We start from the raw sequence: 27,744 nt of genomic DNA on the forward strand, positions 1-27,744 counted from the left end.
CTTTGATTCGGAGGCCTGGTACAATGGTGTGGAAAAGATAGCGTGTTACAACTTCGCGAGCTTGAGGTGGCTGGAGGAAGTTGTTCCTAACCTCCAAAGGCAGGGCCTGACCGCAAGGTTTGAGGTGGCGGATAAACCGCAGATTTCCACGGTACCAAAAGTTAAGGCATGAAAACCATGCTTTATGAAGTCCGAGGATACGGTGCGGCTTTCAGAACCCGAATATGCCGACACAGGATTGGAAGGTACTTACTGTATATCGGTATACGAAGGAGGGCCAGTTCTATATCTTCCAAATAAACAAGCGGGTGGAGGATATCATGTAATGGAAAGAAGTCTCAAGGATAACAATCCTAACACGCTAGATGTGGGCGAAGTCGAAAAGGACCTGGAAAGCCCTAAAGCAAGTAACATACCCCTAAGTAAACCTTTGGAGGTTATGCCAATGCATTACGGGTGACAAAATTCCAAGATTTTACTTATATGCTTGTATTCCACAAATTTATCTCCTTTCTGGAACAATTGCTCTGCAGTTACTCACGAATAGGACTGCCTACCCACCGGCTTTACACCTGCATAATTGAAACTAGAGTCGCCCAGGATACTACGGTCCTCACACGTGAGTTGAGCAATGATATCAATTTAGACAGCTTATGACTTAGAAGGCGGCATCACTGGCCAAATAGTGACTTCAGTCAAAGTGAAGCTGACGTTCCTGTTGGAACTTCGGATATTGTAGCTATTAAAGACAACCGCAGAAGTTGGAAGCGCCTTTTATAAATTTGTTTCTTCTACCTATCCACTTTTGTTGCCAATGGTTAAAACTGTATCACGAGATTTATGACTATTAATAGACGTTGAAGGAGTGGGGGTGCTCTTAAGCTCGGCCGTAGGTCGCAGGGAACAGCCAAGAGCCAAAAATATTTTAAGCAAATCGCGTCAACGACCAGTATTGTGGGTTAGTGCAGAAGAGTGTGATCGTTGTCAACATATGATTCTTTTTTCAGCAGACGCAGCAGTACCAGTCTCCAGGGCCGGGGATAGGTTCGACGCCTCCCTGGAGTAAGCGAATTAATTAAAGTCCCTCCGCAAGGAGCTACTCCTTGGGTGACAATTTTGAACGATCCGCTACAAAGTAAGTCGCGTTACATCGAATTTCCATCCGCACTTACTTCCTTACTTACTTAATTGACTCTTAACCGTTTAAATGGTTATGACCGTCCATCAAGGGGCGCCAATCGCTTCCTTGTTGAGTTAACTGGCGCCTAGTCCCTTTTACTCTGCTTCCATAGAAGGGTTCAGATAAAACTACCTTCTTAGCCGGAGCATCATCTTTCATTCACATAACGTGACCTAGCCAGCGTAGCCGCTATGTTTTAATGTTGGAAAATACCCTTCAGGCTGCCATGGGAGGTCCATAAAAGCCAAAAAGACCGATTTTCTTATATACACATAGATAATCAAACCTTTTTTTAAATGCTTGATATTTAAATAAGTGGTAAATACGAAGTCGCCGCCGGCATCCTATAAACCATACGCAGCTGCTGCCGTTATACTAATCATTGATACTCTGCATACCCTCTCAAGTTTTTTTAACGTACTTTTTTGTGTGGCTATCCACCAAACAAGAACCCCCAGAGTAAAGTATGGGTTTGACAATTGCCGTAAGTACACAAGGAGTTTCCACGACAACTTACTATCTAGTATAACTCCTATATACATTGTGCTATATTTTTCTTGCTTAGGTTTAGTCCAATTAGGAACCTCATACTTGCTAGTAAATAATACTAGATCGCTTTTTTCTGCATTGGCGGTTTACCCGACTCCAGATGCCCAGGCATGAACATCCCGAAGTACCTGAGCCATCTGCCGCTTATGATGATTGAAACGTCATCTGCATATGCCGTAAGTTTGACTGGTCCTCCATCGAACCGTCTAAGAAATTGGCATTGGTGATAAAACCCCAGCCTGCGGCGTTCCTCTGTTTACAGATTTGGTTGCCTTGTACGGACCCGCCGATATCCGCCGAATAGCTTGGCAAACTTTTCAATATTGTACCCTGAAGCTGCTCGCATGCATGCCTCTCGGGATCGAACACAAACTGCCAATGCAATCTTTGGGACATATTCCTGTGTGCAATGAAACGAATATTTCTGATGCAAGGTGATAGTCCGCGTCGAAGGTGGAGCCTCGATTACCCGTAATTTTCAAGATTTGCAGCGTAATGGTTTCTTTTATACTATAATTTTCAAGGAAAGTGTTTGCTTTCATATTGGTAGATATTACTATCTATATCTAGGCGAACTTTAGCAACTGTATAACCGAGGGCATTTAAGTCAAGAGGAAAAATTTCGATACGATCTTAGAAAGAGTATTTTATTGCATCGTTCGCATGGCTATTATTCTTTAGTAGGTATTACATGTCTTGGTCGACTTCTTATCTAATTTATTTTAAAGTTATTATATCAGATTTCAGGGCCTCTCATATTTCAGACCCAGAGTCCATAGTAGACCTTATTTTCTTGCATTATTTCCAAATAGCGGCCTCGCCATGAACTAAATATTTCATAGCATAAGTACATACATTTTAACGTACCTATGTGCATAGTTTATTTACACCTGAAATTATGCTTTCAACTAATCGGTGATGCATAATTTAGTAATATTTTTAAACTGAAATTTCACACTTTATTAATTTCATAAATAAATTTGATGATCACAAAAGTCAATAGCGCGGGAAGCAAAATTGACGCAAACACATTTCAATAAAGTTAAGCAAAGTGACTTAACAATGGCGACCTTCAATATTTTGGATACAAAAAAAAACACCTAGAATCCGAAGTGCTGGCAATACCTACATGAATGAAATCGAGAGTAGACATCCAATCGAATTCCGTTGCCATGAAATCTCTGGTGGGTACTTGTTCGGCTACACCAAGTATGAGGAATATTTATATGAAGTGCGTTTTTGTGCGGATAACCGCGGTATCTGATGCTGATTATGTTAATTAGCTAAGCTACTATGTGAACAGCATTTTGTGTTTGTACGCTAAAAAGTTCCTAACAAACCGAACCCATAACTTAGTACATTGTGTACCGGCAAATTTTGTTGTCATCTTCTTCTTCTTTTTCGTTCATTAACACATAAGTAAAGATAAACAATTAAATATTCATATAGGTATTTATTCTTTAAATACTACTTAGGCTCACCAGTAAGGGCCAGTTTTATAATCAGAATTTAAACTCCAGTTAAACCTAAGCTCACTTTTTAAAACCGTTTGTAAACGACCAAAGTGGCAAAGGTTAAACTTTTATTAACTAAACCTGCAGTTTAAACTTGCTACGGTGAACTGGGCCCAGGGGCACATTTCCTAAATATTTATTTACCTATGTGTATAAAGTTTTCGCACTATAGTTCAGTAAACTTATAGAGAGCAAACAAACCCAAAAATGAAAATAACAAATAAAGGTGTTTAAGTTCGGTTCTAACCGAACATTATATACTCAGCCTGAGCTTCAATTGTACATTTCATAAATTACTTTTCTACATAACACGTGGCACCGCCCGTTTAAAAAAATTTCTCCCATTTCCTCTTACAGTAAAACTTGATAAGTGAAATATCATTCATTCAAAACTATGTTTGCTAAGTTATAGCTTATTATTCCAGTCTACGACCCTTTTAAACTTGTTTTATATCTAAGTTGCCGTGGTCTTTAACCGATTCCGCCCATTTTTACTAGAAATATTTTCTGCTATAAGGAAAATATTTTTGCACAATTTTATTACGATATGTTAATTTTTCTTCGAGTTATGGATCCCGAAACATAGAAAATTAAAAATGTAAGGCGCGATAACCTCCGAAGAGATCTAAGGCCGAGCTTCTCTTCCAATTTGCGTCGTGCTCCTCTTGATTTTTCCCTACAAATTGGCCGGACGGGACCTACATGTTTTATGCCGACTCCGAACGGCATCTGCAAGGCAGATGAGTTTTCACTGAGAGCTTTTCATGGCAGAAATACAATCGGAGCGCTTGCCAGACACTGCCGAGGGGCGACCCCGCTTAGAAAAATTTTCTTCTAATTGAAAAATCTTATTTCTAAAATTTTGATGTTGCTTTGCCCGGGAGTGGAACCCAGGGCATACGGTGTGATAGGCGGAGCACGCTACCATCACACCACGGTGGCCGCGAAATAGAAAATTGCTTAGTCATAAAAGGGGCCCATTTTTTAAAATTTGAAGTTTTTCTTATTTATTGGGAAATGAAATACCATTGATATAAAGCCCTTTTTTGCAAAGATATAGCTTATTTTATTCGCCCACAACCCTTTTAAAAATCTTTTATAAAAAAGTGGGCGTGGTCCTTAACCGATTTCTTAAATTTTTCTTCAAAGCATTCCGTATAGTAAAGGCAACCTCTCTGCCGAATTTTGTTATGATAGGTTTAACGATTTTTGATTTATGATTAATAATATTTGTAAAATTGATTTTATTACAAGTGGGCGGTGCCACGCCCATTTAAAAATTTTTTTTCAAATTTTTATCAAGAGTCTCAATATCAGTCCAAAAGTCAAATTTCAACATTATATGTGTATTATTTACTAAATAATCAGGTTTTTTGTGTTTTCCAAATTTTATATATATAAAAGTGGGCGTGGTTATCATCCGATTTCGCTCAATTTCAATACCAATCTATACTGGGTTCAGATAAGCTCGTGTACCAAATTTGGCGAAGATATCTCAATATTTACTCAAGTTATCGTGTTAACGGACAGACGGACGGACGGACATGGCTCAATCAAATTTTTTTTCATTACTTATGATTTTGATATATGGAAGTCTATATCTATTTCGATTCCTTTATACCTGTACAACCAACCGTTTTCGAATCAAAGCCAATATAATCTGTGTGCAAAGCACTCTGAGTATAAAAAGCAAACGATCGGTGAACGCATCGGGCATATCAAATCAATCAAGCAAGCACTTAGTTTGGGTGAAGTTAATGCTTAATAGTAGCGTTCCATTGAGTCATCGAGCTGGAACGATCATTGGAACGATCAAGATCAGCACCATGAGAGTTGACAGCCCTCAATGAATGTGTACAAATAATAGGGTGCCTGTTATTTTCAACCTTTTCTCCCGAATCACTCGATAAAATTTTAGTAAAAAATTTAAAACAAATTATCAAACTAATAAGTAGTATTATTAGTTCTTTGAACTATGCCACAAATGCGATATATTTTCCATATAAAATTGTACGGAATTTTTCCCTTAAAAAAACGCTAGAGTATTAATGCTTAAGAAAGGGGTCGGCAGTTAAACACAGCCAATGTAGGTAGAGGTACCAAAAGAAGCGTTTTGTACTATATAACTATCATCCCAAGGCTGATATTAAAATTTTTTAATTCTGTCAGGTGTTTTGTGCAAACAGCAATTCGTTAGCTTAATGTGAAAATGTGCTAAATCACTTTTTTTGAAAAATTTTATTTTAATGCAGTTTTAAAACTGAATTCAAAATACATCGATCACAACAAAAAATTATTTTAATTTTTTATTTTTACGTGCTGTCGGCCATGATGCGTAAATGTGCTAAGTCGTCAGCTGTTAAAAACTGTGCTATGTCAACCTGCCAATAATATCAATCTGAATTACTAGTCATTTCTGCGCGCATTTTAATTATTTATTAAATTCATTCTAAAAGTACATGCTTTGTTGTTGTTGTTGTTGTATTAGCGATAAAGACACTCCCCGAAGGCTTTGGGTCCTTTGCCGGATATAGATCCAGTACATTGCGGTAACAAAGCACTATTAAGGCACTAGCCCGACCATCTCGAGAACGATTTATATGACCACATTAAACCTTCTAGGCCATCCCGCCCTCCCCACCTCCTAGTTCCATGTGGAACTTGGGTCGCCAGAGCCTTGGCTCTGAATGTAACAGGATTCGCTACGGGTAGGTGAGGTTGACAATTGGCTTGGGGAAGCTATATAATACGCTGACAACCCCTTGAGAGGGTTGCGAACACAACCCCTTGAAATTGGATTCACCCAATTGAGACATGTCCTTGGTGTTTGATAAATGCTTTGCGCTGACAATAATCTACTTCAATTCTTACATGTCGATAACTACATGCTTTCTTACACACTAGTTAAAATTAGAAAACAATTCAAGCTTAAACTTATATAAGCTGTTATTAAAATTAATAACTCTACTGAATCGATTTGCCAGATGTATAATCCTAGTTGTAGGTTCATTCATAGCATAATTCGTTTTATGAGTTATTTCGATAAATAATATATTATGCGGAAGATCACGCAGTGGAATATATCGAATGAAAAAATTAGATAAATCCGAGCAATTCGTGCATGAGTGAGATAAAAGTACTTCTGTCATGCAAAGCCTGAAGACCAAGCAATTTGTGCCTGCTGGTATATGATGTGAGGCAGTCCGGCCAGTGAAGAATACGTAAAGCAATTTTTGTAAAAATTTTTTCAACCTTCTCAATTTCATAAGAGTTAGATTCATAGAAAGGATTCCATATTATTGAGCAATATTCAAGGCCACTTCTGATCAAGGTTATATAAAGTGCCTTCATAGGCTCCTTAAAGTCCCTAGTGTTACGTCTACTGAACCCAACCATTGCAACAAATTTTGAAACAATGAAGTCAATGTGACTAGAAAAAGAGAGTTTGGAGTCAATTATTACACCCAAGTCTTTAGTCTCTTGACAACGATTAAGAGATTTAACATTTAGTTTGAGGATAAGTATGTGGCTGTTGTCTTTATGGAATAAGACACATCAGAGCATTTGTTTGAATTTAAAAATAAATTATTATCTGCGCACCATTCGGCAAAATAGTCCAGATCAGAACCGTTAGAAATTGTTTGACAAATAAACAGTATTTTTTGTGAAATATATAGTTTAAGTGTTATATTTCAATCATTAAAGGGGAGGGGTGATGGGGAAACATATTGAGTAAAAAGAGCTAAGTCAGGAGAAAAAATTTGTTTTGAGTGCGGAAATTGTGCTAAGTCATAAAACAGCTGCTGGGTTAGCATACATGATTTTTATTTATCTTTTTCAAAGCTTCTACACTCAAAAGTATTGCAACTAAAGTATCCTCATTCACAGCTTTGATAAAAAGGTTATTTCATAAATTATTCATTTTTTTTTTTCGTCTCCTGTAAAATTCGTAAAAAGTGATTAGCACATTTTCACATTAAGCTAACGAATTGCATATTATAAGGTGGTTCTTGTAGTTTTCAAATTAAAAAATGTATACTTCCATGATTTGAAATGAATGTAGGTCATTAATAATTTGTTTTTAGACTTAAAGTTAAAATTTATGGGTTGTCGAGTGGAAAAAATAGTTTTAATATCGGATGCCCTAGTGCATATGTCTCTAAGTGCTACCAAGTAAAGAGGGTAAGGTGTCAAAAATTTTCCGTAAAAACCTAATCAACAGATCCACCCTATTTATCCGATATTTATCCAGTTAGATATCAGCATCACAGCGTTGTTGTTACATTTGCATATAAAATTTTTAACCGTATCTGGATTACGCTTCATTGGAACGCAACTAATGAGAGTTAAAAGAAGGTGCAAATTGACTATAGCTGGAGCACGGTAGGAACTCCGATCCAAATTGAGTTCCACTTCAAATCATAGTGTGACAAAAAACGGTTAATAAATGAAGGCCGGAATTGAAACTACTATTTCTCACTCCTACTAAAACTCTTTATCTCCATCTGCACAAAAAACGGAGACGCCCCCACACGAATGGCAGGAAGCTGTCACAGTTCGTCGGATATATCAATCGTCAGCGCAGAACTCGTAAACTGCCTATACTTATTTCGTTCGAGCGTACCGCCGACTTCGTCGTCACAGAAAAACGCACTTTCATAAACTTTAAAAAAGGAAAGTGGGACGAATACAAATCCTTTACAGACAACCGCTTTGCTGCCCTCCCTATCCCGACTGATGCCCGCCAAGGGGAGCGTGCTTTCTGCAAGGTCATTGAATCCGCCTCGGCTCGTTTCATTTTCGCCGGTAGAATTCCTGAAATTCGGCCCCACTTTCCGGCGGAGGCCACAATTTTAGCAAGAGAACGTGACCTTATAAAATAGCTCGGTGCCGGCGACTCCCAAATAAGGGATATAAACCAACGCATCAGATTGCTTGTGGATTAACACAAGCGGGCGAAATGGGAGGAGCACCTGCGCGGTTGTAACCTCTCTGCCGGTGTAGGTAAACTTTGGTCAACCGTAAAGTCCCTATCGAATCCGTCTAGGCACAATGACAAAGTTTCCATCGCCTTTGGTGATAAAGTGCTGTCGGATGCGAAAAAATGCGCGAGCGCTTTCTGCCGACAATATATAATGCATTCTACGGTCGACAAAGATAGACGGAGGGCCAACAGACACGCACATAAACATAAATTCAGCGCGTCTCCAATTACCATCACCGCCAAAGAGGTTGAGGATGCCATCGGTCATGCTAAACCATCCAAAGCAGTGGGCCCAGACAGCATAGCCATGCCGATGCTTAAAAGCCTAGGGAAAGAGGGTTTCAAATATTTAGCACATGTCTTCAACCTTTCCACCTTTGTCATACCCGAAAAGTGTAAAATGGCCAAGGTGGTCCCGCTACTAAAGCCTGGGAAACCAGCTAACATAGGAGAGTCATATCGACCGATATCTCTCCTATCGCCAGTAGCCAAGACGCTTGAAGCCATTTTGCTCCCTACTTCAAAGCAAATTTGCAGCTAGCCTGTCATCAGCATGGCTTCAGAAAACTCTATAGCACCACCACCGCGCTAAATTCCATTAGCACCCAGATAAGTTGCGGTTTAAATCAAAAACCCCACCATAGAACAGTACTAGTTGCGCTAGACCTATCAAAAGCTTTTGATACGGTCAACCATGGCACGTTACTGCAAGACCTGGAAGGTTCTACTCTTCCCCCATGTCTTAAAAGGTTGACCGCAAATTATCTGGTTGGTCGGCAGGCATCGGTGCAATTTAGAAACGAAAGATCATAACCAAGAAGAATTAAACAAGGGCTGCCACAGGGTGGTGTCCTATCCCCACTTTTGTTTAATTTCTACATATCTAAGCTATCTTCGCCACCAGAAGGAGTTAATATCGTTTCCTACGCCGATGACTGCACAATAATGGCTTTGCAACAGAATAAACGGCTACCTCCCTGATCCAGTTTTTTCGCCTCGCGTAACCTGGCATTATCACCGACTAAATCCTCCGCGACCTTATTTACAACATGGACGTCCCAAATGTCGACCATTTTGAACATCCACGTCGATGGCGCTACGCTACCGACTGCCCTACACCCCAAAATCTTGGGCGTGACGTTTGATCAGGATCTACATTTTGGTGAGCATGCAGCCGCAATTGTACTGAAAATCCAGAGCCGTAATAAAAACCTCAAATCCTTTGCTGGCAGTACTTGGGGAAAAGACAAAGAAACGCGCATTACCACATACAAACAATTGGCCAGACGATTGCATGCTACGCGTCCCCTATATGGTCGCCAAGCCTAAAAACTACTCAGTGGAAGAAGCTAAAGGCCTGCAAAAATACTGCTCTCAGAACCGCCACGGGTTGTCTTCATATGTCTCCAGAACCCCATCTACATAATGAGGCGAGAATACTCCCCATCAGGGAGAGAAATGAGATGGTAACCAAACAGTTCCTGTTGAATACCCATAAACCTGGGCATTCCAACAGACATCTGATTTATGGGCCAACACCGCTTAGGGGTTTAAGGAGTCATCTCCGTAAGAATTTTTAGGAAATACGGCACCTGGGAAATACGGCACCAGCCGTATGAAGCAAAGAAACACAAGTAGGTCCCCCGTGAACTGCACAAATAGGTGTCGGAATATGCCAGGAATTGCCCGGTGAATCCAGTACTCAAAGAACAGTACCCAAAACTTGCGGATCGAAACGCGAGTCACTCTAGCTCAACTTCGTTCTGGATACTGTAACAGGCTAAACTCTTACCTATCCAGAATCAACCCCGACATACAAAATGTATGCCCCGCTTGCAATATGTCCCCACATGGCACCAACCATCCCTTTAATTGTAATGTGGAACCAACGCCTCTAACACCCCTTTCATTATGGTCCACCCCTGTTGAAACAGCAAGTTTCCTTGGACTCCCGTTAGAGGATATTGAGGACAATTTGGGATCGGTCGCATGTATTAGGTGGGACGAAGCACTGCTTCAACAACAACAACAGTGGAATGTACAGTTTAGATGTGGTCTTGCTAAATGCAGTTAGTAGAACGTAAAACAAAGCAAATAGTTAAGAGAATGGATGAAGACGCTTCTGCTCAGAAAGTATTTCCGTCGACACCTTTATTTGTTAGCTGAAGAGGCAGAGAGCTACACAGTGCTACTATCGCTATCAAAATGTGCACCTGGGTATACCAACTTAACAACTCAAACGATTTTTCAACTGCTATGCCTCACACACACACATTTATGATTTGTTATTGATTAACCAAACATTGTTTTAGGGTGTTGATCCCACGTATATGATTTTCAATTTTGTACTGCTTGTACTTCGATACCATTTCTTCTATTTAGATATCCATTCGTATGATTGGGTTAAAGGAAGATGTGCCAACTACCTGTTCCAGCTACTGATATCTCCGGGAGGGTAGGGGAGTGAAAAGATGGTGTGAAATTTTCGATACCCGAAAATTACTTGCCAAGTTGACTATTGGCTGTTAGTTTGGTTAACTCATTTTATGCGCGTATTGTAATAGTTAAGAAAAGTACTTCATATGTAAGTGTGATTGTATGTCACTGCCAACGCACCTGACCAATTTAGCTAGATGCTAAGCATCATTTTCGGCCTATATATTTGTACATACTTCCAAAAAATTTAGCAGTTCATAACGAGTCGAGTTTACGGGCAGTTGATCATTAGCCTTAAGTGAATTGATTTACTTGCGTGATTGAAAAATAGATATAAATTAAATAGATATTTAAGTGATATTAAAGAAATTATGAAACTGTTCCTGACACTAGTCGCGTGCCTTCTGGCCACACTTACGCCACCTGCCCATGCGCTTTTGGGTGCCAAGCTAGCGCTGTTGGGATTAGGAGGAAATTTACTTGGAGGTGGTAGTAGCGGCGGTAGTGGTGGTCGAGGCTACGGTAGTGGTGGCTATGGCAGCGGCAACTATAATGGAGGCTATTACGCACAACAAAACCGACCGGTCTACAGTGGAGATTATAGCAATGGTTATGGCGGTGGATATAATTACGGTGCAGGCTATAGCGGAGGTGGTTACAGCAATGGTGGCTATAGTAACGGAGGTGGGGAAACTGTGAAAGTTATAAAAGTCATATTCGACAATCAAAATGCTGGCATATCCTCAAACTACGCAAACGGTTATTCTTCTGGCTACTCCAATGCTGGGTGGACACCGATACTCGCACCTGTTCAAACAACCTACGTAGCAGCACCTGCTGCTCGCCCTATTGTACAAGTAATACCAGCGCCCCAACCTATCCAGTATTCAGCTTTAGGTTCGGCGCAAACTTACCAATACAGCGGAGCAGACCAAAATCTAGTTTCTGTTCAATCGTCTCCTGAAAGTAGCTTAGCGTCATCTGCACCTGCATCTTCACAAGTATCAGTAAATCTACAACCGCCTGCGCAACAATCTACTGTATCCCAACTAACGCCTCAACCGATATTCCAATCTATTTCCGCACCTGCGCAGTCAGCGCAAGTAGTGAAAACTGTGAAATTAATTGTTGAGAGCGATAACAATGAGGGAGGTTATAATGGGGTGCCATCTCAAAATTATGGTCCACCACCACCCCAATACAACGGTGGCTACGGCGGCTCTTGGGGTGGCAGCGCCAGTTCATCTAGTGGCTGGAATAATGGTTACAAAAGCGGCGGCATTTGGGAGAAACTTGGCTGTTGATGTATAACGACTTCTAAGGCTCAAATGATCCTCGCTGTTATTTATAAGTTCCTTTACATAACTCAAGCTGTGTTTGTATATATATAAATGTGAGTATCTCTACATTGAACAAACTCTTCGTTTGTTAAGACTAAAATAATTAATGACTGGGAATAAAGTTCAGTTCATCGATTTTCGAAATTTAAATTTTAAAAATAAAAGTGGTATTTGAAGAAATTTACTTTATGGGGGCATTAAATCAGAACTATGTTCTGATTCATTTACAGTGTTTCATCCAGGCTCAGATCCCAAAGAGTTTTCTCTTTTTCGATTATTACAGGAGAGCTCATTCGTTATGTCACAGAAACGACGGATGCGTTCTCAAGGATATCCAGTTTGTGCATGTGGCTGGTGAGTCTGCAAGGGCATTTAACATTGGTAAGTAATTTGTGAAATTGAACTGGCCAGACGTGTGTTTCTGTGCCAATTCATCTTCTTGATTTTCTAGTCTTTTAGTTTTCGTAGTAGTTTTCGTGAGAACGCATACATGCCTTGGGCAGTAAGATAACTTTTGTTTCCTCCAGTTTTATGAAATATAAGACATAGTGATACTAGCTATGTACATCGTTTTCAGCCACTAAGCCACCGTCGATGAAGATGTCGGTGGCATATTGGCGCACTAAACTGCATATTGCCTGCTGCTCTATCATTGTATTTCGGGAATGTATGCTGCATAGCTCCTAACGAATAAATTGCGAGCTGAACAATTATCAGGGAGAATTAGTGGGTGGTGCATAAAATCCTACCATGTGAACTTCCCCCATTATTTCGAACGCCGATTTCTTTACTTAATTTGTAAAGCTTACATGTCTTATTGTTTCGCCATCAAGTCAAGTGGTATGTGCAATATAATATAAGTGCCTTTCGTAGAGTGGAGACCAGAGCTTTGCTAATACAAAGCTCCATACTCTGGCGGCCGCGGTGGTGTGATGGTAGCGTGCTCCGCCTGGATAATGAGTTCACGCGGAAGGAAAAGCAACACCAAAAATTTTAGAAACAAGTTTTTTCAATTAGAAGAAAGTCTTTCTAAACGCGGTCGCCCCTCGGCAGTTTTGGCAAGAACTACGAGTGTATTTCTGCCAGGCATGCTTAACCAACGAACTGATATCATTTCGTTACGATAATTAACGTTAGTAAACGAAACAAAGTCATTTCGTTTCGTTTATTAACGTTAAGAACGTCAAATTAACGAAATGATTTTGATTCGTTTTCTGCCACATCAAAACGAAATGAAATCGTTTATGTTGATTACTAATTTCAAACTATGCTGGCAAAGCTGATTGATGGCGGAGTCATTAAAGGTGAAAGCATTAGCCGAGCTGATTGCAACTGTTCTCATGAATTTTGACAGTACGAACATTTCTCAGAGTATTTTTGACATTACCACCAACGAATTAAAATAAAAAAAATTACATGGAGTTTGTGTGTATGTCCGCTCGTTGTTACCTCCTTACGGCTTCACCATGGCTATAGCATTGCCAGCACAATTCAAACATAAAGCCGGAGTCATTGGTGCCGTATGTGGTATCGCTGTATCCGTATCCCTAACGTAATAAGCTGTTTATCGTTACGACGGTAAACCAAAACCCAATTGGTTGGCTACGATACGGTTACGACCTTAGCGGCACCAATAATCGATTGCATTGATTCTCATGAGGTTGGTCGAATCAGCTGTTATAAGGTTACCGATACGGTTACCGATAAAGCACCAATGTCTCCAGCTTAAAGTATCTCGTTTTTTTAACCTTTTTAACGTTAACGAAAGCTTTTCGTTTCGGTTAAAAACGAGATAGAATTTATCTTGATAATTTCTTTATCGATAATATTTCGAAGTGTTTCAACGGAAACGGTGGACATTTTTTGATAAACGATTAGCTTAACGTTAAGGTGCATCCCTGATTTCTGCCATGAAAAGCTTATCAGCGAAAACTCATCTTAGCCAAATCGGACCACAAATACGAATTTTTTGAATATATCGATCCTTGCGCCACCTAGCAGCGATTTTTTTTCATAGGTCGCTTTCTATTCTTGTATGTAAATCGGACCACAAATACGACTTTTTGGAATATCTCGATCCTTGCGCCACCTAGCGGCGCTTTTTTCATAGGTCACTTTCTATTCTTGTGTGTATTATGTGTTTCAACGGAAACGGTGGACATTTTTTGATAAACGATTAGCTTAACCTTAAGGTGCATCCCTGATTTCTGCCATGAAGAGCTTATCAGTGAAAACTCATCTGAGCCAAATCGGACCACAAATACGATTGTTTTGAATATCTCGATCCTTGCTCCACCTAGCGGCGATTTTTTTCCATAGGTCGCTTTCTATTCATGTATGTATTATGTGTTGCAAATATGAACCAATTCGACCACAAATACGATTTTTTGAAATATTTCGATCCATGCGTCACCTATCGGAGTTTTTATACTCAGTTGAGCAGAGCTCACAGAGTATATTAAGTTTGATTGGATAACGGTTGGTTGTATATATATAAAGGAATCGAGATAGATATAGACTTCCATATATCAAAATAATCAGGATCGAAAAAAAATTTGATTGAGCCATGTCCGTCCGTCCGTCCGTCCGTTAACACGATAACTTGAGTAAATTTTGAGGTATCTTGATGAAATTTGGTATGTAGGTTCCTGAGCACTCATCTCAGATCGCTATTTAAAATGAACGATATCGGACTATAACCACGCCCACTTTTTCGATATCGAAAATTTCGAAAAACCGAAAAAGTGCGATAACTCATTACAAAAGACAGATAAAGCGACGAAACTTGGTAGATGGGTTGATGTTATGACGCAGAATAGAAAATTAGTAAGATTTTGGACAATGGGCGTGGCCCCGCCCACTTTTACAAGAAGGTAATTTAAAAGTTTTGCAAGCTGTAATTTGGCAGTCGTTGAAGATATCATGATGAAATTTGGCAGGAACGTTACTACTATTACTCTATATGTGCTAAATAAAAATTAGCAAAATTGGATTAAGAACACGCCCACTTTTTAAAAAAAAATTTTTTTTAATTCAAATTTTAACAAAAAATGTAATATCTTTACTGTATATAAGTAAATTAAGTCAAAATTCAACTCCAGTAATGATATGATGCAACAAAATACAAAAATAAAAGAAAATTTCAAAATGGGCGTGGCTCCGCCCATTTTCATTTAGTTTGTCTAGAATACTTTTATTGCCATAAGTCGAACAAAAATTTCCCAAATCTTTTGAAATTTGGTAGGGGCATAGATTCTATGACGTTAACTGTTCTCTGTGAAAATGGGCGAAATCGGTGGAAGCCACGCCCAGTTTTTATACACAGTCCACCGTCTGTCCTTCCGCTCGGCCATTAACACAATAACTTGAGCAAAATCCGATATATCTTTACTAAACTTAGCCCACGTACTTACCTGAGCTCACTTTTTCTTGGTATAAAAAATGGGCGAAATCTGACCATAACCACGCCCACTTTATCGATATCGAAAATTACGAAAAATGAAAAAAATGCCATAATTCTATACCAAATACGAAAAAAGGGATGAAACATGGTAACTGGATTGGTTTGTTGACGCAAAATATAACTTTGGAAAAATCTTTGTAAAATGGGTGTGACACCTACCATATTAAGTAGAAGAAAATGAAAAAGTTCTACAAGGCGAAATCAACAGCCCTTGGAATCTTGGCAGGAATACTGTTAGTGGTATTGCATATATAAATAAATTAGCAGTACCCGACAGATGATTTTCTGGATCACCTGGTCCACATTTTGGTGGATATCACGAGAACGCCTTCACATATACATCTAAGGGCCACTCGCTTTTAAAACCCTCATTAATACCTTTAATTTGATATCCATATCGTACAAAAACATACCAAAGTCACCCCTGTCCCACCCTAATGGCGATATCTCGAAAAGGCGTCCACCTATAGAACTAATGCCCCCTCTCTCTTAAAATGCTCAGTAACACCTTTCGTTTGATACCCATATCGTACAAACATTCTAGAGTAACCCCTGGCCCACCCTAATGGCGATATCTCGAAAAGGCGTCCACCTATAGACCTAGTGTCCACTCCCTCTTAAAATGCTCAGTAACACCTTTCGTTTGATACCCATATCGTACAAACATTCTAGAGTCACCCCTGGCCCACCCTAATGGCAATATCTCGAAAAGGCGTCCACCTATAGACCTAATGCCCACTCCCTCTTAAAATGCTCAGTAACAGCTTTCGTTTGATACCCATATCGTACAAACATTCTAGAGTCACACCTGGCCCACCCTAATGGCGATATTTCGAAAAGGCGTCCACCTATAGAACTAAGGATTACTCCCTTTTAAAATACTCATTACCACCTTTCATTTGATACCCATATCGTACAAACACATTCTAGAGTCACCCTGGCCCACCCTAATGGCGATATCTCGAAAAGGCGTCCACCTATAGACCTAATGTCCACTCCCTCTTAAAATGCTCAGTAACACCTTTCGTTTGATACCCATATCGTACAAACATTCTAGAGTCACCCCTGGCCCACCCTAATGGCGATATCTCGAAAAGGCGTCCACCTATAGACCTAATGTACACTCCCTCTTAAAATGCTCAGTAACACCTTTCGTTTGATACCCATATCATACAAACATTCTAGAGTCACCCCTGTCCCACCCTAATGGCGATATCTCGAAAAGGCGTCCACCTATAGACCTAATGCCCACTCCCTCTTAAAATGCTCAGTAACACCTTTCGTTTGATACCCATATCGTACAAACATTCTAGAGTCACACCTGTCCCACCCTAATGGCGATATCTTGAAAAGGCGTCCACCTATAGAACTAAGGATTACTCCCTTTTAAAATACTCATTACCACCTTTCATTTGATACCCATATCTTACAAACACATTCTAGAGTCACCCTGGCCCACCCTAATGGCGATATCTCGAAAAGGCGTCCACCTATAGACCTAATGCCCACTCCCTCTTAAAATGCTCAGTAACACCTTTCGTTTGATACCCATACCGTACAAACATTCTAGAGTCACCCTTGGTCCAGCTTTATGGCGATATCTCGAAAAGGCGTCCACCTATAGAACTAAGGATTACTCCCTTTTAAAATACTCATTACCACCTTTCATTTGATACCCATATCGTACAAACACATTCTAGAGTCACCCTGGCCCACCCTAATGGCGATATCTCGAAAAGGCGTCCACCTATAGACCTAATGCCCACTCCCTCTTAAAATGCTCAGTAACACCTTTCGTTTGATACCCATATCGTACAAACATTCTAGAGTCACCCTTGGTCCACCTTTATGGCGATATCTCGAAAAGGCGTCCACCTATAGAACTAAGGATTACTCCCTTTTAAAATACTCCTTACCACCTTTCATTTGATACCCATATCGTACAAACACATTCTAGAGTCACCCCTGGCCCACCCTAATGGCGATATCTCGAAAAGGCGTCCACCTATAGACCTAATGCCCACTCCCTCTTAAAATGCTCAGTAACACCTTTCGTTTGATACCCATACCGTACAAACATTCTAGAGTCACCCCTGGCCCACCCTAATGGCGATATCTCGAAAAGGCGTCCACCTATAGACCTAATGCCCACTCCCTCTTAAAATGCTCAGTAACACCTTTCGTTTGATGCACATATCGTACAAACACATTCTAGAGTCACCCCTGGCCCACCCTAATGGCGATATCTCGAAAAGGCGCCCACCTATAGACCTAATGCCCACTCCCTCTTAAAATGCTCAGTAACACCTTTCGTTTGATACCCATACCGTACAAACATTCTAGAGTCACCCCTGGCCCACCCTAATGGCGATATCTCGAAAAGGCGTCCACCTATAGACCTAATGCCCACTCCCTCTTAAAATGCTCAGTAACACCTTTCATTTGATTCCCATATCGTACAAACACATTCTAGAGACACCCCTGGTCCACCTTTATGGCGATATCTCGAAACGGCGTCCACCTATGGAACTAAGGATCACTCCTTTTCAAAATACTCATTAACAGCTTTCATTTGATACCCATATCGTACAAACACACTATAGAATCACCCCTGGTCCACCTTAATGGGGACATCTCGAAAAGGCGTCCACCGATAGACCTAAGGCCCACTGCCTCTTAAAATGCTCAGTAACACCTTTCATTTGATACCCATATCGTACAAACAAATTCTAGAGTCAGCCCTGGTCTACCTTTATGGCGATATCCCTAAATGGCGTTCATCCATAGAACTATGGCCTATTCTCTCTTAAAATACTCTTTAATACCTTTCATTTGATACACATGTTATACAACCACATTCCAGGGTTACCCCAGATTGATTTTCCTTATTTTGTCTCCATAGCTCTCAACTGAGTATGTTATGTTCGGTTACACCCGAACTTAGCCTTCCTTACTTGTTTTTCTTATTATTGCATTGTCATCGGGTTCTGAACTATATTCCAAGTTTCAAACTTGTAGCTTATCGGGAAGTTACTCAAATTTCAATTACAAAATTCGTGCCGTCTTGCCGTCCACCCTGTCAAGTCCAGCTAAATAAAACCGTTTAATAAAAAAGTAGCAAATGTTACCCTGCGGGCCCTAAAAGCAATGAAAGTCCATGGTCCGCTTATTATCGCGTGGGCATCTCTCTCATGGGCAGTGCATTCGCCAAAGGGACAATAGAACGTGTCCAACTTGTCGCGGAATATTTTAAGGTATGTTCATGAACTCAAATTGCACATACATATGCATGTTTGTTCTTAAAGAAGAATTATCCTTTTCAGTATTTTATTCGTCTACATAGATGCTGAAGAGTGGAGGCAAAAGGGATTCAAGGGGTTGTGTAGCGCAATATATAGCTTCTCCAACCCCATTGTCAAACTCACCTTCGAGCGGCGAATCCCGTTTCACTAACAGACGAGGCTGTGGCGACCCCAAGCTCCTCATGGAACTTGGGGGTGGGGAGGGATGGACTGAAGGTTTAATGTGGCCACATAAATCGTTCCCGAGATGGTCGGACCAGCACCTTAATGGTGCTGTGTTACCGGAGCGTACCGGATCTGTATCCGGCAAAGGACCATCACATCGATAACACTCCCCAAAGCCTTCGGGGAGTAACCTTATCGCTACAACAACAACGACAACAACAACAACAGTGGAGGCAAAAATCGTGCTGTAAAACTCATCACCAGACCGGAATGTGTAACCCCGGCGGCCACCCGAGCCCTAAAATACAAGACGGCATGGAATAAGGAAAAGCTCAGCATAATTCGAAAGGTATCACGAAGCCAGAAATACCGCTGGAAATGTATGTAGAAGCGATGGTGACTTGGGTTCATAGGATGTACGATATTGCCATATCTCGCACAGCTATGGGGAATTGCCTCGATGTACATATGTTCATATCAAAAAACGATAGATCCTGAACTTGTAGCAGTGTACGACGAGATAAACAAACATAACCGCGTAGCTTTCGTTGCAGTCCTGAACCAATATACTCAAGTTGGTAGACATGTTGTGTTTATCGCCACGCACAAAAAAGGGCTGAAATGTTTCAACAAGCCTTAGAATTGCTGCCTGGTGCCATGGGTGCAAGCATGTTCTGAACGGGTAAGGAGAATATTTCAATGTTGAGAGGAGCCGGGGAGCCAATTAAATGATTTGGTTTCGTGTCTGCAGAAACAGTTGTTGCATTTGATTAGGTGAACGTGCTACGTACACTACTCTCCAATGCTTAACCACATCAAGATTATTTGGAGTAAAACAAAAAACCATTCCGCGGAAAACGGGCTGGATGTTGTGGAGCAACGGCTGCAACACTGAGAGGAACTAGTGTAGTAGTTTTATGTTAAGGTTAACCCCATAGTAACTGCCTTAGTCTAAGCTATATTCCGAAGTCTTGGAACACGATCAAGGTAATCTTCATTCCAAAGGCCTGCAGAAGCTCTTATTTACCGTCTCAGGATTTCAGGTTAATAGTTTCTCGTTGTTGATTTTTAAAATGCTGGAGCGCTTGATTGATCTGTACGTACAGAAAAGGAGTTGTTGTTGTTTTAGCGATTGGACACTCTCCGAAGGTTTTAGGGAGTGTTATCGATGTTGGTAATTTGTCGGATACAGATCCGGCACGTTCCGGTAACAAGCACCATAAAGGTACTAGCCCGACCATATCGGGAATGGTTTAGGATGACCACATGAAACCTTCTAGGCCGAACCGCCCTCCCACCCCTATATCCACCACGCCACGGTAGGTGAGGTTGAAAATTGGGTTGGAGAAGCTATAAATTGCGCAGGCAACCCCTTGAATCAAATTAAAATATTTAATATTTCAATATTTAGCGATTATTTTGGACAAGAAACTGTCCTGGAGACCCAATGTGGAAGATAGAGGCAGGAAGGCCGTGGTTGCCTTGTACTGCTGCAGGGGGACTTTATGCAAGATATGGGGACACTCGCCAAGAGTAGTACATTGGTTTTATGATATCGTAAAACCGATTCTGCTCTATGGGGTGCTGATCTGGTGGAATGCACTGAACACGACAAACACCACCAAAATGTTAGTGTCAGTACTACGAACGGCGCTGGATGGTATCTGCGGCGCTCTTGAAACAACACTGACCTTGGCATTGAATGTCAGGCTGAACATACACACATCCAGTGGATATTACGGAAAAGTGGCTACGGCTCGAATTGGTAGGCTCCGTGAAATGGGGCACTCTAGCCTTCTTACCAGGTTCGCTTTTATTCCTGACAGGACGGACTATTGTGTGCCGATAGCAGCTGCCTATGCGACCTTCACCGCATTCAATCCGCCGAGAGAGGAATGGGAAGAGGACTCATCTGTGAGCCGTGGACCAGTTACCTTGTTCACGGATGGGTCGAAGTTAGACGGAACAGTTTAAGCGGGTCATTTGGCAAGAGCTAAATGTCAGCCACAGATTTAAGTTGGCTGATCACTTCAGTGTATTTCAAGCGTAGGTTGCCGCGAATAAGGATGCTGTGCTATGCTATCGAGTCTTACTTCGTTTAGGGAATTTATCATCTATTCTGACAGCCAAACGGCTATCAAGGCCTTGAGTTCAACTATAGCGCGATCAAGGGTGGTCGTCTGGGAGTGCCTGGCCTTCGGTGCGATTGTATCGAACAATTTTATGATTAAGATTATATGGCTCCCGGGCCATAGTGGTATCCCGGGCAACTGTCAAGCGGATTCATTAGTCCGCACCGAAATATGTCTGTAGTGATTTCGGCCTCGAGTCAGCTCAGCAAGCGTGGGGTGGACACCACCTTTCGCAGGGTGGCAAGATCCTTCTCGCCGGAAGTGGATGGCACGAGGTCTACCGAAATAATTAGGTTTACTAAGGCTCATCTATTAATGGTTATCGGGGTTTTGACAGGACACTGTCCAATGGAAACCAATGCGTTAGGTCGCATTATACTGGAAACCCCATCCCTCTGGAGCCGTATGGAGGATGGTAATGTGGAATCTTGAAGTCCCTTCATGCTTGGCTTATCCAAGGCTCATATCGGTCTCATTCTTAACTATATCGTTGCTACGCAACGACTCTTTAGGTAGCTACAGCTTACTGCGCCGTTATTTTATGTGGTAACTATCACAACGGACCTTCATGCAGTCAAAGTGAGCTTCCACTACCTGAAGTTTATTTATTAAATGTAAGGTGAGCAAAATATAACCGATTTAGTTGCACGAGCTGTCTATAATGTAACCTTTGTTGTGGTATTTATACCATTTGTTATCATTATCTTATGGTTTTAATAAAAACTTCAATACCAAATGAGTGTAGGTCGGCATATGACAAATGAGGCAATCCATTCATAGTACACAGAACTCAATAAGCGTCGAAGTGCGACGAATTGCGTGCATCCGCTATTTAATTGTTCAAAATAAAATTATATTTAAAGGTTCTATTTGTCAAATGCGCGCATATATAAAGTCAAGAAATACGAAAAACGTCTTTAATATGTGACAAAAGCTTCAATTAGGAAGATTTAAAAAAATGCACCTACAGCCAACAACAAAATTATTGCCTACTTTGCTAGTGGTATTCATAACAATCACTGAGTTGCACGCGAGCGCTCTACGAAGTGAAGACGGTGACGAGGTCAATCAAAGCAAAGAGCTAACGAAACGTGCTACCAATGATGCAGCTCCCAATGGTGAGCTGAATATATAATTTTCAAACAAACTAAATACAATTTTTGGTTTGTTTTTTGTTTTAGCCTATGGTCCCGCTATAAAAATAACTTCTAGCATCTTACAGCTAACGAAACCTGCAGAGGGTAGTACAGCTGTTGGCGATATTGGTTTGCAGCATCATGAAACTACGCTCGAACATCCGTGGACAACTGGCACAGGTATTGAATTGCCTGCTGCACATACCATTTACTTAGATTGGCCAGCAATTCAGCGAGATTTCCATTTACTTCCTATGCCAAATTTCAATGCCAACAATGAACCTGACTTTCTACAGCCACATGATGAAGCTGCAAGGGGTGCTGATGCTGGCGGATCTATGTCAGAAGTTACATCACAATTTTCGAAAGGGCTGCATACGCAAATAATAAGCAGTAGCGGTAGAGATGTGAAAGACATTAGTGATAATCTCGATTTTGGTGAAGTGAATGCTAATATAGCGAAAGGAAATTATCGCAGTTCATATGGCAGATAGACGAGATTGAGATATTAAATGCTTTTATTTCGTTTCAAGCTATTTAATCTTAAGAACTCAAAATTAAACGTTGATACGTTGAAACTAATAAAATTACTTTTCAACCAGGTTAAAAATCTACGATAAAAGTTTTCGCTAAGTACCCTTTTCAATTATCAACCTAAAAATATCGGACACTTATTAGCGTCCACCGTGGTGTGATGGTAGCGTGCTCCGCCTACCACACTGTATGCCCTAGGTTCACACCCCGGGCAAAGCAACATCAAAATTTTAGAAATAAGGTTTTTCAATTAGAAGACAATTTTTCTAAGCGGGGTCGCCCCTCGGCAGTGTTTGCCAAGCGCTCCGGGTGTATTTCTGCCATGAAAAGCTCTCAGTGAAAACTCATCTGGCTTGCAGATGCCGTTCGGAGTCGGCATAAAACACGTAGGTCCCGTCCGGCCAATTTGTAGGGTAAATCAAGAGGAGCACGACGCAAATTGGAAGAAAAGCTCGGCCTTAGATCTCTTCGGAGGTTATCGCGCCTTACATTTATTTTTATTTTTTTTTTTATTATCGTCTGGACGTGAAGTGGCACGCGAACGCGATGTATAATAAAGTTATTGCCGATGATGCAATAAACCAGACAGGCGAACTCAGGCTGTCGCTGAAAATATAGATTTCTTTTCTGACATTGTGGGTACCTTTTGCGGCTTCCGTGATGGCTGCAACTTCTGCCTCTAACTCTACCGTTCTGCGGTCAACAGCAAGGCACCTATCCGACTTCGCCCAATCATCCTTACTGGAAATGTTTATCATAAAGTTGGTTTTCGCAACTGTTGTGGTCGTACAGCGATCCGTGCCAGGAAGAAGGAAACTGTATATGTTTAGTGTACTAGAGTGTCCTATGGTCTTGCCGTTTTAACAACACGATTCCCTGAAGCGCAGTGCTGAAGTTGCCGGCGCTCGATAACCAGCTAATTGCAATGGAAGGCTTTCAAGAATGGTTTACAGCATCGATGCTTCAACAAATCACATTTTATAGAAAAGAAAAACTTTATTTTAAACAGCTGTAGATAACACTGATAACGTTAAACAAACATTAAATACTCCCAATCGTTTGATCAAACCCGATAGACATTCTAATGACTTTCTCTATCTATAAACCTGCCTCCCCTCCATCTAACCCTCTTCGCTTCTTTGTCTCCCCACTGCATTTTCTAGCCTACCTTAATCGGATCATTCAATTTCCCTATCGCTTTCATCCTTTCAAAATTATTTCCGCTTTGGCTCTTGTCCAAGTCTAACTCTCACTCTTACTTTTACTTACTTATCCTCATTCTTAATCTTCCAGTTAATTTCCTTTATATTGAGTTTTCCGCACATTACATGACTAAGGTAGTGAAAAAGTAGCGAAATGTTTAGGATGTTATGCTCTTCAACGCAAACATCTGTTTGAAACCAACTTTCTGCTTGACAGAGGGTTAAAAAAGAAATCTAAAAATAGTATGTAAAAATCAATCAATGTGAATTTTGGAAAACTGTCGAATCATTGCAGGAAGATATATCCACCGCAGAAGAACATAAACCTGTCATATTTAGAAAACATGTGGTATGGTTAAAACCTGAGGAGCCTAATGTCTTATCACATTAAGTTTGTCAACGACTGCTATAGAAGGATTTACTTTAAGATAAATTCGACCTCCCTGAAGGAATATAACGAACTCAAGAGAGCTTGTCAAAATTTTTTAGGGAAATCATACAATCAAAACCTTTGCGAGGCACGCTAATGAAGCGTGGGCCAGATCAACAGCTGAAACTATTGACATTCTTTAGTAGGCATCTACTTTCAGGATGGCTTTAAAAATTTTGATCTAGGGCTTGAAAAACTTTTAAATTTTCTTCTACGGCGGGCGGTGCGACGTTCATTTTCCAAAATATTCGAAAATTTGTATTTTGCGATTTAAAGTCAACCCGCACAACAACTTTCACTTTTTTGTTATCAAAGAATTGATTTCACCCCTTTTCAATACCAGTCCATTATGGAACAATACAAGGTATTATACCAAATTTCGTGAAGATATGTAAATTTTTGTTGAAGTTATCGTGTTAACACGAGCTCGGCTGGATGGATGGACGGGCCGTCATAGTACAATCAATATCTTTTTTATACCGAAAATTTTGATATAAGGAAGTCATCGAAGTTAGATGCTTGGTCTACACTGAAAGAAATGGTGCCAGTAAAATCAACAAATAGGTTCTGTTGCTCTTGACTTAACGGAGATTCGGTGAAATTGATCGAATTATGGTTAATTCGACCGAGTTCTTTGTCAAACGAACAAATTAGTTTGGCCATTTAATTGTCGCTCTTAAGTTAACAAAATTCTGTAAAATTGACAGATTCCTGGTCAATCTAACTGATTTTTCTGTTAACACAACTGATCTCACTAGTCATTCCAACAGCGATCAACAGTCAATACATGAGCAAATTTCAAGGAGAATTTTACGCTCACTGTGCTCTCTACTTTGTACTTATGACGATGGTACCACTTGTTAAAAAAAATATCAAAAATAAGAAAATCACCAAATCGAAAAAAACACAAAATGGGAAAACAACAAAAACCTAGTTTTTCAGTTATCAAAACAAAACGAAAAACCCTTTTTGAATTTATTGTGCAAAAAATTATGATTATAAAATGATTCAAAGCTGTCGCAACAACTTTTTTGTTTATTTGACTACTAAAACGGTCAATTACGAATCAACGATTTGTGCGCAGTTGATTCAACATCTTGTTGCGATGGATAAAAATTAACAGACATTTCGGTTGAATTGACCCGTATTTCAGTTGATTTTACCAGTCTTTTTCTTTCAGTGTAAAGTGCTCTCAACTATTGGAAATTTTTGCTTCCGATTAGCTGGAAGTTGAACTTAAAATCAACACTCATACAAAGATGGAAGCCATTAAATAAAAACATGGCTAAATTCAGATTTTATCAAAATATTTATTGAAACACTCAAAATTATATATTTGTTTACCTATAAACTAAATTACGAGTATTGCACAAAATCACTATTTTATAGGTAAGACTTCATGTTGCGAAATGACTTAAAAGTCTAACTAATAATACTGTCACGTATTCGCCACATACAAACAAGTAGACATTTTTGAACTCAAGCGCACGTAATTTTTGAGTTTTTAAACAGGCAACCAAAACTCACACCACCCTCTTCTTTTTCTTCGTCACTTCAATTTCAACTTTGCATTTCAAATTAATTTTCGTATCCTTTTTGCTCATCATGTTTGTGCTCATACAAAGTGCTATAACTAAGGGCACCCTTGCCATGATCAATACCCACAATAGGATGATTATGAAAATCTTGATATCCACCATGAATGCCCGCTTTTTGCAAATGTTCATATCCCTCATAACCTGACTCAGCTATGTCTTCGTGTTGTTGCGTTGCGGCAGATTCCGATTCTTCGTATGACTCAGCAGATCTGACATGCGCTGCTGCTTCACCAACATCAGTAGGAAAATGTTTCTCCTCTAAATGATCACCTGCCGCGCCAAGTGTTTCTACATCGCTGCTATCACCATCGTTACTACCAAAATCATGCTCCTCCACGTCATATGATTTCGGTGACTGCAGTTGACTGACGGCTTCCGCAGCACTCAGTAGTCCAGCATAATTACCTAGAGGACCAGCATTGTAGAGTCCTGACTGGATGCCTTCTATTTGATTATCGTGGGATAAGTGCAAGGCCTCAGCATTTGTTGCACAGTGTAGTATGAGTAATAATGCGCAACCCACTATTTTAGCGAGTATCAGAGTCATATTATTTCGTTTTTCTTTTCTTTGTCTGTTTTCTTTAATTTTCAATTTATGCACAATTTTTCTTTGTTTATTTTCCTGATTGTTTACAGTTGTAATGTTGATGTCCAACTAATTTTTGTAGTACGTTGTTGCACGATTTATATATTATGGGTAGAAAGCATCGAGTTGCATTGACATGAATCAAAGAGTGGCTAATAAGTTGGTATGGGGAATGAGCATTTTTCTCGCACTTGCACATTTCTTAAATATTGCAGTTGCTGCGCCACTGAAACTACTTACAGTCAATATATGTATATGTATATTAAACCGGGCTATAAAACAAAGTTGCTAAAATCCGCCCCTAAATATGCAGCTTATATTGAGAGGGTTTCGGAATTTTTTTTAAATTTGATCCTTTGAAATACAATTTTGGCTGTTTTTCGAAAGATCAAAAAAAAAACAAGCTTTTTCGAAACCCTCTCAACATAAGCTTCAAATTTGGGGATGAACTTTCACAACATTTTTTTTTATGGGGACCAACCCGGTGTAATGTATATACCTGGTTAATACTGTATCTTGTTAAATATTCCAAAAATACTTCTGAGTGCTGTAGGTTGAGCTTGATTGTTTCATATAGAGACTATGAGACCCGGCAGACTTTGTTCTGTCCTAACTTCGGTTTAGCTGCATAGCTTTCTATAAGTTTTTACCTCTTACTGTCACTCCCCCTCATTCGCCCCTCTCTTTATCATGTTTTAACTTTCTCCATCTCCCTTCTTTCCATCACTTCTTTTCTTTCTAGCTGCACTTTCTTCTCCCTCCCCCGCTCCATCTATCTCTATCTATCTTTGTCTAACTCTTCCTTTTTTTATTCTCTTTCCTTCGTTTTTCTTCGCTCTAGTTCTTTTAATCCTTTCCATCGCTTATTCCCAATCTCACTCCCAGTCCCAGGGGAATGCTGTTTCATAAAAAAATAAAAAATAACGTCTAAAAAAATTAGGGGTGGACCAACCTCACCATTATGAAGTATGAAAAAAATAGGCAAGATGCTGCTAAAGAAACAGGATTCGCCACGGGTAGGTGAGGTTGACAATTGGGTTGGAGAAGCTATAACTTTCACTCGCAACATCTTATTTTATACGCCTCGACTGGCATACCTACCGCGAGTATACTCCAAGCCCCAACCTATTTCATAATACATGTGAAATTGGCAGTCTCGTGACATAGTACATTAGTAAGTATTCCATATTGGC

General features: G+C 40.2%; 3 protein-coding genes across 3 annotated transcripts; 2 read left to right on the plus strand and 1 right to left on the minus strand.

Annotated features, from left to right (window-relative positions):
- The first annotated feature begins 10,927 nt into the window (after window positions 1–10,927).
- On the plus strand, window positions 10,928–12,167 carry LOC137248245 (uncharacterized). Its single transcript, XM_067779122.1, has one exon. The coding sequence runs from the start codon at window positions 11,035–11,037 to the stop codon at window positions 11,965–11,967; it is 933 nt and encodes a 310-aa protein (XP_067635223.1). The 5' UTR covers window positions 10,928–11,034; the 3' UTR covers window positions 11,968–12,167.
- A 9,838-nt stretch (window positions 12,168–22,005) lies between these two features.
- On the plus strand, window positions 22,006–22,732 carry LOC137248246 (uncharacterized). Its single transcript, XM_067779123.1, has 2 exons — window positions 22,006–22,183; window positions 22,247–22,732. The coding sequence occupies exons 1-2, from the start codon at window positions 22,024–22,026 to the stop codon at window positions 22,693–22,695; spliced, it is 609 nt and encodes a 202-aa protein (XP_067635224.1). The 5' UTR covers window positions 22,006–22,023; the 3' UTR covers window positions 22,696–22,732.
- Window positions 22,733–25,657: 2,925 nt separating this feature from the next.
- LOC137248248 (uncharacterized) lies at window positions 25,658–26,606 on the minus strand. Its single transcript, XM_067779124.1, has one exon. The coding sequence runs from the start codon at window positions 26,510–26,512 to the stop codon at window positions 25,946–25,948; it is 567 nt and encodes a 188-aa protein (XP_067635225.1). The 5' UTR covers window positions 26,513–26,606; the 3' UTR covers window positions 25,658–25,945.
- Window positions 26,607–27,744: the final 1,138 nt, after the last annotated feature.

The sequence above is a fragment of the Eurosta solidaginis genome, chromosome 4, assembly GCF_040869045.1.
Source record: "Eurosta solidaginis isolate ZX-2024a chromosome 4, ASM4086904v1, whole genome shotgun sequence".
NCBI lineage: Eukaryota > Metazoa > Arthropoda > Insecta > Diptera > Tephritidae > Eurosta > Eurosta solidaginis.